General features: G+C 34.5%; 1 protein-coding gene and 1 long non-coding RNA gene across 3 annotated transcripts in view; one reads left to right on the plus strand and one right to left on the minus strand.

The window, feature by feature from the left end:
• LOC127845077 (uncharacterized) overlaps window positions 1-4431 on the plus strand; it is an 83265-nt gene extending 78834 nt beyond the window's left edge. The window contains exon 2 of the long non-coding RNA XR_008033044.1: window positions 4361-4431. This is a non-coding gene — a long non-coding RNA (uncharacterized LOC127845077). The remainder of the gene's footprint in view (window positions 1-4360) is intronic.
• LOC127845058 (cytoplasmic dynein 1 light intermediate chain 2-like) overlaps window positions 598-15382 on the minus strand; it is a 42140-nt gene continuing 27355 nt past the window's right edge. For both annotated transcript variants that reach the window (XM_052375699.1, XM_052375700.1), the window contains 4 exons: window positions 14678-14794; window positions 12446-12553; window positions 7228-7339; window positions 598-6535 (listed from right to left, as the gene is read on the minus strand). In XM_052375699.1, the coding sequence (XP_052231659.1) occupies window positions 6426-6535; window positions 7228-7339; window positions 12446-12553; window positions 14678-14794 (447 nt within the window). In that variant the 3' untranslated portion in view covers window positions 598-6425. The remainder of the gene's footprint in view (window positions 6536-7227; window positions 7340-12445; window positions 12554-14677; window positions 14795-15382) is intronic.

The raw sequence follows: 15382 nt of genomic DNA on the forward strand, positions 1-15382 counted from the left end.
AAAGGTCCCTTTAATTCGAAACATGAACGTTAAGAAAACGCCGAGAAAATGCGAGAATTGTAAACGGTTTAAAATTTACGCCGATACATGGCGAGTTCAGGGCACATATGAGTCACTGCCATATAGATAGAAATGTGCACAAGATCGCCACGACATAAGGCGAGTTTCAACTTGCCAGAACTCGTACAAAGGTAGAATTACGACACCGTAACGGCTACATTCCAGAACATTACTTCCATGCACGTATATGAGTACATCATCGCTAAATTTATCAGTAGACACATGTGAGTAGTTTAACCTATCAAGCACACCATTAAGTTGAGCTACTGAAAATAAAACTACAACGTCCGTGAACAAGGAGTATGGATCGGTCTATGACAAACGTGCTGGATTTATGACAGCGTATTCAATTTTAACAAACACCCAAACAACTTATAGCTATTTGGACGTAATGTTTAACAGGCAAAAATACACAATAAAATGTTCACTTGCTTTAAATATTAACACTGTATACAGGGGTGGAAATAAGTGCTATTAAAAAATATATCATGCAAGGTAATACATATGCAAATACACATAAGAAGACAAATACGCTCATTTGCTATTTTCGTTTTTTATTTGTTTTTGCATGAACGTTTATAATGACCAAGACCCATTCAGTTATAGGAAAACAAGACGTATTAACAAGCTATAGGAAGATGCAGGTTTACATAAAAACATGGAAAATTGCTGTAATAATAATCAAATTGATATACACAATCTTACAAATCGAAACAAGCAAACAAAAACACAAGCAGATATTATATTTATGAATATGTAAGTTTTGCATAAAAACCTAATCATGCTGGCCAACAACTGTATTTGTCAGCTACAACAGAGACTCGTCCCCATTTATCTTCTTTGGAAGAGAGCTTGTCATTAAATGTATTTGACGTTCACAAGTTGCCATAGCTGCATTTTTAGCTATATACTTTAAATAACAGAATACAAAGGTACAAATAGTTAATGTTCTGTGCAAACTTGATGAAAATATTTAAGAAATGTAAAAAACCACACCTAGTTGAAACATAGAAAGAAAAACAACCACTAGCCAAATTGTATGCAAAATTAAATTCATAATATCAATTTATAGACTTCATTTAACTTATATAAAGGTACAAGTTAAGATGTGAAAATATTCTTTAAGCAAACTACTAAACCATTGTAAAAGCAAATATCGTGCTTCTTTTATGTACACTTACCATAAAATATATTTTTAACATATTTTAATGAATGAAGAAGGTCATATATAGTATGCGAATGAAGAAATATGATGGCCTCAAAATCAATCATACATTAAACTGTTATAATTTTTATTTTATAACATGGCAATTTTAATAGAATGGATACAGGACATACATATCACTGTAATTGTGCTTCAAACAGAACTCAAGATATATATGTTGCAAGTTACAATCTCCATTAAAGGCAAAAGTCCAAAAAATATATATTGATAATTGAATGGGAAATAAAAAGCTTTTTTTGTACTAGTACCTAATAAGGGAAGATTAACCGGATAATTTTTTTAAGTTAACAAAAAAGTCTTCCTCAATTACTTCCAAGATGCATGCATGGAAAAAGAATTACATGTATATATATATATATATACACATTCAACCATTTCTTTTCCAACTACACGTGAGATTACAAAGGTTTGCGGAGCATTTTATTACAGGAAAAATACTGTATGTGTGCAGAGGACTGACACAAATATGTAAATATTGCAACTTCATTACATAAAAAGATAAACACATGAATGAATCAAACAAATACTTAACATCATGCATTCGTCCACATACAAGTAGAACATTTTGTTGTTTAAATTGACCTTTATAGGGACTTGTTCACAGATCTGCAAAATGACACGTCTGAAAAAATTGTCATAGATTCCAAAATAAATAAATATATGCATTACATTAATTTACGCAATACATGTTAACCATACCTGGTTCCAAAAAAAGATTTGCTTATTGATTCTCATCAATCAATATCAGAAAGGTCATAATATGTTTTAAATATGTTCATTGATAATTTAGCAAAAAACAAGTATTATCCACAAAGCATTTAAATTCAAGTCTCAGAATTTTAACTTTCTATTCTTTTTGAGGTCTTTATCTTATTTCTAGTTATTGTAGTAATTTAACATCATTCCAAATACTACTGTTTTGTTAGTATATTCAATTGACGATTATTTTCGCAAATAAAAACCTGCAAATCTGTGAACAAATCATTTTAAGTAACATAAATCAACTATCAACAAGTCTCTAAAACTAATAAAAAGCTGAAATGCCTCAAGGAAAATCCATATTTGCAAATGCACCATTATCATAATCTTCAGTAATCTACAATGATGCATCTAAATATTTAAGAAAAAAAACATTATATATGGATAAAGGATAGAGGGAAGTGGAGTCTCACCAAAAAAAGAGCATAAATTAAACAGTTCAGTGCATCTAACCATATGTCATAAGGTCACTTGAAAAAAATACTGCTAAAGTAAAGCATTTACCAACTGTATTCAAACAGTGTAATATAATCATTCATTCGAAAATTTGTTCCAAGTATATACAGTATAAAGTTCCTCGTTCTGGAATGTAGAACTCAAAACATGGACTTGATTGTATCCCAATACAAACATTATTTTTTAATCATTATCAGGCACACAAACTATATTATGTATTTTTCTCTCCGTCCCGATTACCTTTTTACATTTTAAAACACCATTAATGCAATGGAGGAACAATTTATCTGGCTGCAAAATATTTTGACAAAGGTCTTAAAAGACAAGCAATTCATTGCATATTTTGTTAGATTTTTGTTGTCATTTTCATCAGCTTATTAGCCGTACCATAGTTTTATTGAGCACATACTTAAAGTTTAAGCTTATTTATTTTAGTGCAATTAAATAAGAAGTACTTACTACTTATTTGAAACAATCTCGAGTCTGTTTCCTTGACCCAGAACCATTACTTGGTGTCTCTGGGGCAGATCTTAAAAATGCTCCGAGAGTGAGGATTGAACCAGTAACCTACAGATCGCTAGGCTGACACCATATCCACTACACCACAGCACATACTTACAAGTAGCTGACAAATTGCCAATCTTTATTCTGAGGTTTGGGAAGAATGGCTGCAGAAATAATGTCCAGACCAATGCACAAACAAATTGTTTATGGGTGAAGCTCGGACAAATGTTGTTCAAAATATAGATTTGGGTCGAAAAAGGCATAAATTAAAATCCAGTTCTTGCTGTATGAATGGCTAACTGTATGCCAAAAGTTACGTGTCATTCAGTGTTTATGTAAACAATAGGCTAGCCATATTCTGTCAAAAGCAAAGGAAGTTTTTGTTTAATCAAAATAATACTTAAGTCAGAAAAAAATGTAAGAAAAAAAGTAGCACAAGGTAATGAGATTGGGATTAGATAATGTTTGTATTCTACTAAACAAAAGAAACAAACAGCATACACAAAATACAAACAAAAAAGAGCACTTATAATTAAAAAGTTTTAGAAAACAAAACAAACTGAAAGAGGTCAATGGTCAAAATAAAGTCAACAAAAGCAAGCACATGATTATATATTATGTTTGAAAAAAAAATAAAAATTATTAATAGCGTTTAAAAAATAATCATTATTGAATGTGTATGAATTACCGTACTTCTCTATTTGAACCAATTTATTAGACAGAAAATAATAGGGCACATCCAAATAAAAACTTTGCGATGCAGTGTCAAGTGAATTTCAGCACTTTTTGGATTGTTCAATTACCATATTTATCGCCTGAAGGCTAAAGTGCAGGAAAATAAACATAAATGCCAACAACAAATGTTTTGTATATATGAAGCAATAAATAAACATAATAGACATAACGTAAGCAAATATAAGTAATGAGTTATATATATCATAGTATTCTTGACTCATGTCAATTACATGGCTCGGTTTAGCAAATACAAGAGAGGCAATTAAAGGTTGCCCCATGATTTGTGAAGTCATCTTTTCTTCTTTAAACCTTGTGCATGAAATCTTCTGATGCCCATCTCTATATTGTAGATTTCTATTATAATTAGTATGCAGTATTTTCAAAGCTCCAGTTGGAACTTAATAAAATTCCTTTAATTTTAAATTCCCCTAAAGAAGTGACTTATGTAGGAACAAGTTTTCATTCAAGCGGTGGCAAAGGTCAGTAATAATTTGGTATGTGATTGTTTATGAATTTGTTCAGAAGTTATCTCACAATGTGCCCAAGCCCATTTTCATTAAGAATTCTTGTTCAGAATTCAGTCTGCATTAAGTAGAATGGGTATATATTTTACTTCTTCAGGTTCTTGCAATAAGTAATCTAAAGTAACGTTCCTATTTCCCTCTTACAAATAATAGCTCAATATTATAATATATTAATATCAGTTCTTAAACCTCTTCTTAAGAAAACAATATCAAGTATGATGTAAACACATTCCATATTGTTAAAAAAAACTTTAGAGCAATGGTAACCATGGTATGTCCCTTAACTGATACATTTCAAACACAATGAAAACATAAACTGACACTTGTTTCATACGAAAAACATAAAGATAATAATGCTATGTTGAAGAACAAGAACAGTTTTAATCATTGAGGCAGACTTCACAACGCTCCTACCTGTAAGCAAAATACCTTGTCAGCTTGTATGTAATGCAATTGCCAATATATTAAGCGAAAGACACTTAAAAAGAGTAAAATGTGAAAGATATCTATCACATTTCAGTACCTGCACAAGTAAATCTGGTATATGTAAGTACAAGTGATTCTACATTATTCTACGCTTCTCGAAAATATATCCCCAGACTTAAACAAACGAAAAAGACGCTGATTTCTAAACCATGGAAAAACCAGCACAGAATGTTAAAGGGGCACACTGACAGCTATGACCATATTGCTCAGCAGTTAAATTGCTATACGTATGCACACAATTGATAATGGTACTTAAGTGTAGTAAAATTCTCATTGAAATGAGTGACTTTTCCAGATGTCAGTTTGAATCCAACCAAAGGTAAGTTTTGAAAAAAACAAACTTTTTGGCTAAGTATATATTTATTTTAATAATTTAATCAATTTACCATTATTACCAAATTATTCACTAGATTTTTATGTCCAAAAAATGTGAATAGATACAGTTTCAATATCTGCCTGAGATATGTTTTAGAAATGCTGCTAATAAGCCCCTTCAACACTAAATATCGAGGCAATGCAATTATGAGTACAAACATATCCATATGACTTCACAAGCGAAAATAAAACTAATGGACCATACGTGTCAGATAAAACTAATGGACCATACATGTCAGATTGCATCTGACATGACTTATACCTATTGCCACAATAGAAGATAAAATAAGGCTGCCAAACTATACAACCAAGTAACAAAAAAGTATTCTACACTTGTTGTTTCAGTTTGCAAGACTGCCTATCTTTCAAACCAAAATATCAAAACTAATAAATCAGTGTATCAATAACGTGCATATATTAACCATATTGTTTTGTGTAAAATTATATTAATAATTTCTTCTACATGCAAATAAATGACAATTTTTTAGATGGACACTAAGTACACTTTTAAGCACCTAAAATACATTTATCATAATGGTAATTTTGTAACTAAAGAAGAACACGAATCAACTTGATTTAAAAAATATAATACTGAATGTCCATAAAAAATATACACAAATCTTTGTGTCTTAATAAATAGTAATGACCATTCCAATGGAAAGATAAAAAGTAATGTAAAATTTTCATATTCATATAAACATAGGTCATAGATGTTGCTGTCAATTAAGTAGCCATTTCAATAAGTAATAGTCTTGCATGCATCTACCTAAAAATGCTTTTAAGAATTACAAATGCTTTTAAAGGGAATAACCTGTGAAACAACAAGTTCATGCACCACCCAATGACAGCCTCAATTCATCACTAATTTATATAAATATATAACAGAGAAACTATTTACAAAAATTGAAATATGTCTAAGTTGTTGCACAAAAAATAATAAAGCAGATGCTATCTTGTTTAATGAACACAAATAATTTCCACCACAGTGCAGCCCTTATGTTTATTAAGTTTTCTACATAAGCGAAAACATGTTCTCTTCAAATCAGCATCATAAGCACATATAAAGCTCAAATGATCACAATAGAAATAGTTTATAACATGTATTCCTTAATAATATATAATTTCACTATTGAGTTTGAACACCTCCTTCACAAGATACTAATTTCAGCCAATCAAAGTGAAGGTTACATTCACATGATCACGGATTCACCAATCATGATCTAGCTTTCATGTCAACTTGTAATCATCACAGAATTTACCAATCAGGAAGTAGGAAAATGTCACATGATCATATAAGCCAATCAAGACTCAGAGCTTGGTCCATTTGGGTTCACATCTGACTGTGACCTCTTGGCAGTTTTTGTCGTGGATTTTGTCATCTTTTCCAGCTCTGAATGAACCGCTGCTGTATCTGAAGAAGGCAAAGACAACATTTTAACTTAACTTGATTTTACAAAGAGCCCTTCAACAAAACAGTTATATCCCATCTTACAGATGAATATTTACAAGACATATATTGGATATTTTGAAACAATGATATGATTCTTGCAGAATTTTCTATAGAGCAAAGAAAATAATCATTATTGTAAATTATAAACATCACATAACAAGAGCTTATCCGTCTTGAAACATATAATCAAATATAACATTCATTGCAAAAATATCTATCAGACCATGTTACAGTAAAAAACAATTTAAATATTGTTGTTTGTCAGCCAAAAAAGCATGTTTTTTAATCATGCAGGCATATGATCTAATTGTTATTATTCCTTCATTTGAGAACACTCACCCATAGATAGCCGGCCAAAAAAACAAAAATAAATATAAAGTTGTTTCTTAGCCCTTTACCCCTAAGAAATGTACTTTGATGCATTTGTATTTGCTTAGATAATCTAATTAAATTTAAAATCTTCATAACTATAATCAAGTTTTACAGGCTTCATTTCCAACCTTAAGATACTTATGAGCAACAAACAGCATGAAACCTGAACAGACTGCAAGTAAATCACAGTCTATTTTAGTTTTAAGCTGGTTGAAACAGCCATTTTCACTTTGCTTCTGACCGGGAAAGGGTTTAAGGACAACTATCGAAATCAAGCGAACCTGGTCGTGGTGCACCTACACCTCCAGACTTCTTGCTGAGGAGACTGTTGAAGAAGTTTGCCAGCATGGTCTCACTCGTGTTACCACCCCCAGCACTGGCTTTGGTTTCCATCTAAAATAGACCAAATTGCTTTGTTAAGTTTAAACCTACTTAAATCCCGCTCTAAGAAACTGGGGTTTAATTCATGTGCATAAGGAATTGTCCAAGATTAGCCTGTGCAGTCTGCAGAGGGTAATCAGGGACAACACTTTCAACTTTTTATTTTATTTTTTCCATTCAAAAGAAGACCATTCTAAACGAAAATCCAGTCTAGGTGGTATGTGTCGTCCCTGATTAGTTTGTGCAGACTTCATAGGCTAATCTGGGACGATACTTTCTGCACATGGATTAAACCCCATTTTCCCAGAGCCTGGCTCATTTATTTTAGCTCGATTGCATTAAAAGCCTAAGGCTTATTGAGACACAAGTTACTCATTGTTTATAAAGAGACTCTATTCAGCTGTCAAGTGAACTTACAGTCAAAGTATTATTTCTGTTTACGTTGACTAGTGATGAAAGGCTAGTAAAAATTGGAATAGAAAAATCACTTGTTGATATCGGTCTGTTATTTTAACATGAACACTGACTATTGAAAACTTGTAATATAAAATTTGCTTCCCAATAATGGAATGTAAACCTTGATATATATAATTAGTTATTTCACACATAAAATTAATTTGGGCTGTGCTCTGTGAAATGGGGGTTTAATGCATGCAGGTAAAGTGTCGTCCAAGATTAGTTTGTGCAGTCTGAACAGGCTAATCAAGGACAACACTTTCCGCTTTTATGGTATTTTTTGTTTACAGAAAGTCTCTTCTTAGAAAAGATTCAGTTAAGATGGAAAGTGTCTTTCCTGATTAGCCATGCACAGGCTAATCTGGGATGACACTTGACGCACATGCATTAAACCCCTTTTTCACAGAGCACGGCCCATATTTATTTTTTAATAAAATCTACAAGATAAGTACATAATGTAGGCAGAAAAACACAGCAACTGTTACATGAGTTAGTCTGCAGGACTAACTCAAGAGCAAATGTATATTTGAAACAACAAGAAAATATGATGAAACTATGGTAAGTATCTTATAAAAATGAATGCATAATGTGATGATAATTATTTATACTTATATTCTATCTAGCCAATCAAAAGCGGATGTTACAAGATGATAATACATGCGAAAAATACTTCAGTCCAAATTTTGATACAACATTCCTTACCTTCTATTTCATGACTTATAATAAATATGTTACTTTCTTAACTCATCCCAATGGCACAACACTTAGTTGAAGGTATGTAATTTGGAAGAAATGAGAGCTGTCTCCATCGGAACACATATGCCCCCGAAAAACACTTTTTTCGAAACCTAAACGCAGATTTGGAAACCTAAACGCGGACCTTTAGTTCAAGGTCAAGGTCAAAGGGGTCAAAATTTGTGTGCGTATGGAAAGACCTTGTCCATATACACATGCATACCAAACATGAAGGTTACAGCTGAAGCGACATAGAAGTTATGAGCATTTTTTTTAAACCTTAACGCAAACGTGTGATGGAAAGACAGAAGGACGGACAGTGCGATCAGTAGATGCCCTCCTTCAGGGGCATAAAAATAGAATAAACATGAATGAAAGTTATGCAATTTTCTATGGCAAATAAGAGGCTAGAGAAGAGACATTACTTTACTATCTAACATTTTCAAATGAAGCATATATCAAAACTCCACAATCCATGAACATTAATTTTTGAATAAACATTTGATAAAGGCTAACAAAAGCGCAATCCCAAACAATGTACAAATTTGTACAACACAAGAGTTTCAAGAAATCTTGACAGAACAGAATATTTTTTGGGATATGTATTGTGTTAGTTTGACGAAAAAAAAGCACTCATGTACCAACTGACAGTTTGATGACATGACTATATATTATAAATTTACATGTTTCATGAAAATCTCATTATAAACATGCCTTGACTATAAATAAATGACGCAAAAACGCATGATTTCAACAAGTTGAACTAGAGCTTTGTCACAGACATGATGTATACCCCCACTTGCCGAATTGACACAGACTATTATGCATGCTGTCTTCACAAAACAAGAGAATCTAATTTATGGCGATTTTTAAGAATTATTATGCCATTATCATTTATGGCAATTTTTTACCTTTGAACTCAAAGTGTGACCTTGAGCTTGGAGATATCGACATAATTCTTTCGTGCGACACACCATCCAATGATAATGAACAAATGATATTAAAATCTCACAATGAACAACATAGTTATGGCCCGGACAAGCTCATTTATGGCCATTTTTGACCTTTGAACTGAGTGTGACCTTGACCTTGGAAATATCAACGTAATTCTTTCACGCGACACGCCATCCAATGATGATGAACAAATGTGCCAAATTATTTGAAAATCTCACAATGAACGACTTAGTTATGGCCCGGACAAGCTCATTTATCGCAATTTTTTACCTTTCAACACAAAGTGTGACCTTAACCATTGAGATATCGACGTAATTCTTTCTCATGACACACTATCCAGTGATGGTGAACAAATGTGCCAAATGATTTAAAAATCTCACAATGAACAACATAGTTATGGCCCAGACAAGCTCATTTATGGCCATTTTTGACCTTTGAATTCAAAGTGTGACCTTGACCTTGAATATCGACGTAATTCTTTCGCGCGACACACTGTCCAATGATGATGAACAAATGTGCCAAATGATTTTAAAATCTCACAATAAACTACATAGTTATTGCCGTGACAAGCTCATGTATGGCCATTTTTGACATTTGAACTCAAAGTGTGACGTTGACCTTGGAGATATCGAGGTAATTCTTTCGCGCTAAACACCGTTCAATTATGGTGAACAAATGTGCCAAATGATTTTAAAATCTCATAATAAATGACAAAGTTATGGCCCGGACAAGCTCATTTATGGCTATTTTTGACCTTTGAACTCAAAGTGTGACCTTGACCTTTGAGATATCGACATAATTCTTTTGCGCGACACACCGTTCATTGATGGTGAACAGATGTGCCAAATGATTTTAAAATCTCACAATGAACAACATAGTTATGGCCCGGACAAGCTTTTGGGACAGACCGACAGACTGACCGACAGACAGACTGACCGACAAAGTGACTCCTATATAGATTTCTATTCTATTCTATATAAAGAATAACATTTAGAGTGAAATGATTTGAAATCTTATATCATCAACAGATTGATGCGAACACCAGGACAATAAAGATTCTTTTTTAAATTCGACCTTAATATAACTTTTTGTTTAAGATTGTAAAATGTTCATTTAATGGTTTCATTTAGAAACATGAACATGGGAGTTATGAACATAAATTGTATGAGCCAGGCACTAAGAAACCGGGCTTAATGAAAGTGCATAAAGTCCCATATTAGCCTGTGCAGTCAGCAGAGGCTCATCTAGGACACTCACCGCTTTTATGATTTTTTCATATAAATTAAGTCTCTTCTAAAAGAGCAAAGAAACTGGGCAGAAAGTTTAGTCCCAGGTTAGTTATAGGGATCTGCACAGGCTGATCTGGGAAATATTTTATGCGCAAGCATTAAGCCCTGTTTTCCCATGACTGGCTCATACACAAATGATTCCTGATTATTTGATGACAATTCATATGAAGGTTATAGTTCAAACGATATAATGAAAGTTAACTAGGATGCATCTACAAAATGCTACAAACTCAATAATAAAACCCAAACACATACATACTTAGTTGATTATGTATTTTTACACTTACCAATTTCTAAAAACAAAACAAAAAACACAAAGAAATTAAGTCAAAATGCCTAAATACAGGAAATAAATCAGCTACCATATTTTATCACGCAAGCAACACAATTTTATTGCAACAAATAAGCTATGACAAAATAATAAAATAAATTCATTCAGATTTTTTTTTTTTTATCAATCTGTTAAAAACAAAATGCAAAAATGTTCCACCCTGTAAAACACAAACAATGTTCACTATTGTCATATATATATGGGCCATGCTCTGTGAAAAGGGAATTTAATGCATGTGTGTAAAGTGTCGTCCCAGATTAGCCAGTGCAGTCTGCACATGATAATCTGGGATGACACATTCAGCTTTTAAGATATTCTTCGTTCAGAGACTCTTCTTAGCAAAAAACTAGTTCTTAGCAAAACACTTTACGCATATGCACGGCTCATATATTAATGAACAAAAGCAAATTGCACATGGATCAACTATGTCATGCTTGGTCTCAGGGAATTGACAGCATGCCCACATTTTACAAACATATTCCACAACCAGGTGGCTACTAAAATACATGAAGAAAAACATAAGAAAAATGTAAACTTTTCAGCTTCAATGCAATATAGCTCACTCTCACAAATGTTCTTCTATCTATCTATCATGCACCATTCAATTGTAGCATTTTATATAATGCCTGTATATTGCAATATCTCAAAATAATTTGTTAGCTCGCTGTTAGCTTGCTGTTAGCTCGCTGTGACTTTGTCATTTTAGATTTTAACAAAGTACAGCTGCAAGACATTTGTTAGCACTTTGGCAAATGGGGCCGGGCCCTTTGGATTAGGAAAAAAATCACATCATTTTGACGAAAATTGGGAAAAAGGTAATTCTTGAAAATTACATTGTAAAAATGAAGGTGTTTCAATATTGAATAAGTCCAACTTATAGCGCTGGATAGAAAAATAACCTAAATGTGAAATGTATAAAAACCCATAGAAACCTTAAATAGGGAATTTTGGGCAGCAGTTTGGGACAAATATATGCTTTTCATATTGGGAATGGGGCTGAATTCAATCCCTAACTTTGACTCCACCAAAAAACACTGGTTGTACATAAAAACTCATAGCTTACTGTTAATTTAAAGTGACAATAGCATACACAGGGCTTGATTTCAATCTTTCACCTTGTCCAAATGCCAAACTATTTCCACGAGATAATTTCTTTAAAATGGTGCTATTTTCAAAGAAATTTCAATTTACCCCATAATCTTCCTTGCACTTTTCTCAGTTCTATCAATGAATAATCCACCATAATGGAAGGCTAGGCCCTTCCCGCTACTGAAGAAAAAAAAAAAGGCCTGGAACATGCATTATACTATCGTGAGCACCAAATTTAACACTGCCTCATCCGGCGCTACATACCTTCTTGTTGGGTGATACAGTGGTCGGGGTAGGGGAGGATGCTGCCTTGCCCAGCGGCGCGGTTGCGGTCTTACCCACAACAGCAGCAGGGGGTCGGGCCGGGGACTCCTGAAAATGAGTTGCGATACAAGCTTTAAAACAATATATTATTAGGACTCCTGAAATTGAGTGGCAACACAAGCTTCACAACAAAGTTTTGTTGGGCATTCTGACAGTGAGGGACCATACAAGCTTTACAGCAAGGTTGTATTGGGACTCCTGACAGTGAGGGGCCATACAAGCTTTACAGCAAGGTTGTATTGGGACTCATGCAAGTGAGGGGCCATACAAGCTTTACAACAAGGTTTTATTGGGACTCCTGAAAGTGAGGGGCCACACAAGCTTTACAGCAAGGTTTTATTGGGACTCATGAAAGTGAGGGGCCACACAAGCTTTACAGCAAGGTTTTATTGCGACTCCTTAAGTGAGGGGCCACAAAAGCTGTACAGCAAGGTTTTATTGGGACTCCTGAAAGTGAGGGGCCATACAAGCTTTACAGCAAGGTTTTATTGCGACTCCTTAAGTGAGGGGCCACACAACCTGTACAGCAAGGTTTTATTGGGACTCTTGAAAGTGAGGGGCCATACAAGCTTTACAGCAAGGTTTTATTGCGACTCCTTAAGTGAGGGGCCACACAAGCTTTACAACAAGGTATTATTGGTACTCCTTAAGTGAGGGGCCACACAAGCTTTACAACAAGGTATTATTGGTACTCCTGAAGTGAGGGGCCACACAAGCTTTACAACAAGGTATTATTGGTACTCCTTAAGTGAGGGGCCACACAAGCTTTACAACAAGGTTGTATTGGGACTCCTTAAGTGAGGGGCCATACAAGCTTTACAGCAAGGTTTTATTGGGACTCCTGAAAGTGAGGGGCCATACAAGCTTTACAACAAGGTTTTATTGGGACTCCTTAAGTGAGGGGCCATAAAGCTTTACAGCAAGGTTTTATTGGGACTCCTTAAGTGAGGGGCCATACAAGCTTTACAGCAAGGTTTTATTGGGACTCCTGAAAGTGAGGGGCCATACAAGCTTTACAACAAGGTTGTATTGGGACTCCTTAAGTTAGGGGCCATACAAGCTTTACAGCAAGGTTTTATTGGGACTCCTTAAGTGAGGGGCCATACAAGCTTTACAGCAAGGTTTTATTGGGACTCCTTAAGTGAGGGGCCATACAAGCTTTACAGCAAGGTTTTATTGCGACTCCTTAAGTGAGGGGCCATACAAGCTTTACAGCAAGGTTTTATTGGGACTCCTTAAGTGAGGGGCCACACAAGCTTTACAGCAAGGTTTTATTGGGACTCCTTAAGTGAGGGGCCATACAAGCTTCACAGCAAGGTTTTATTGGGACTCCTTAAGTGAGGGGCCATACAAGCTTTACAACAAGGTTTTATTGGGACTCCTTAAGTGAGGGGCCATACAAGCTTTACAGCAAGGTTTTATTGGGACTCCTTAAGTGAGGGGCCACACAAGCTTTACAGCAAGGTTTTATTGGGACTTCTGAAAGTGAGGGGCCATACAAGCTTTACAACAAGGTTGTATTGGGACCCCTTAAGTTAGGGGCCACACAAGCTTTACAGCAAGGTTTTATTGGGACTCCTTAAGTGAGGGGCTATACAACTTTACAAAATATATTATATTGGGACTCCTGAAAATGTGAAGCCATACAAGCTTTACAATATTTCATAGGGACTCTTGAAAGTGAGGGGCCATATAATCATGGAAGTAAACAAGTATGGAATGGTAAGGGCCATAATAAATCACTTTTGCCTAATTATGGGCGCTCACAAAAAACCAACAAGATTTGAACAACGGGAGAGTGATCGTATACTCCTAAAATGACATACAATAACTGTTTACTTATAATTAGACCTAACAAAGTTAAAACCTATTTGCAAAAACATATTTGACATAAACGCTTTCCTGCTTAGAAGCAAAGTGAAAATGGCAATATTCAACAAACCTAAAACCAGAACAAACTGCAGGTAACTTCCAGGCTGTTCAGGTTTTATGTTGTTTGTTGCTCATCAGTATCTAAGGGTTAGAAATGAAGCCTTTAAAATTGAATCTAGTAAGGAAAAAGTGATAAAAATTAATTTGATTTTCTACAGAACTAGAAACCTATTAACTTGCATTTATGAGCAGGAAAGGGTAAAATGGGAGAAAATCAGGTGAAAATAAAACCAGTCCCACCCCTTCGGCCTGCGAGCCTGCGGCCCCTGGTGAAGGTGCCTTGTTCAGATGGGACTGTTGCTTCATTAGGAACACCTGCACATCCTCCACCGTTATCTCTGCATCTCGCTGCACAGGCTGCAATGCACAACAGCTGATAAGTGTATGAGCCTTGCTCTAAGGAAACTGGTATTAATGCATGTGCGTAAAGTGTAGTCCCAGATAAGCCCATGCAGTCGTCACAGGCTAATCAGGGACAACACTTAGTTTTTATGGAATTTTTTGTTTGAAGTAAGTCTCCCAAACCAAAATCCAGTCTAGGCAAAAAGTGTCGTCCCTGATTAACCTCCAGAGACTGCACAGGCTAATATGGGACGACACTTAATTGAATACATATCAAGGAAAATATAAAGCTGATTTATAAAATGGTCTGATCGCTCAATTGACCACATTATTGTCTACAAAAAAATCCTCATGAATAAAACCTAGATGAATTTAGGGTCAGTGATAAGAATTAACAGTGAAAAATAACTGTCATTAAAAGTGACTAAACAGTAGATTTATGCAACGGTAAACAGAATGTTCTGTCCTATTGCCAGCTTTCAGCTCTAACATGGATTCCCATGGATTGCTTTTTATTTATTTCCAAAGTTGTAATATTTTCACCAGTATATTAGTCCAATCAGCATTGTCAAAAGATGGCAGTCAGTTAACTTACTCATACTT

Source organism: Dreissena polymorpha, chromosome 9 (assembly GCF_020536995.1).
Source record: "Dreissena polymorpha isolate Duluth1 chromosome 9, UMN_Dpol_1.0, whole genome shotgun sequence".
NCBI classification, from domain to species: Eukaryota; Metazoa; Mollusca; class Bivalvia; order Myida; family Dreissenidae; genus Dreissena; species Dreissena polymorpha.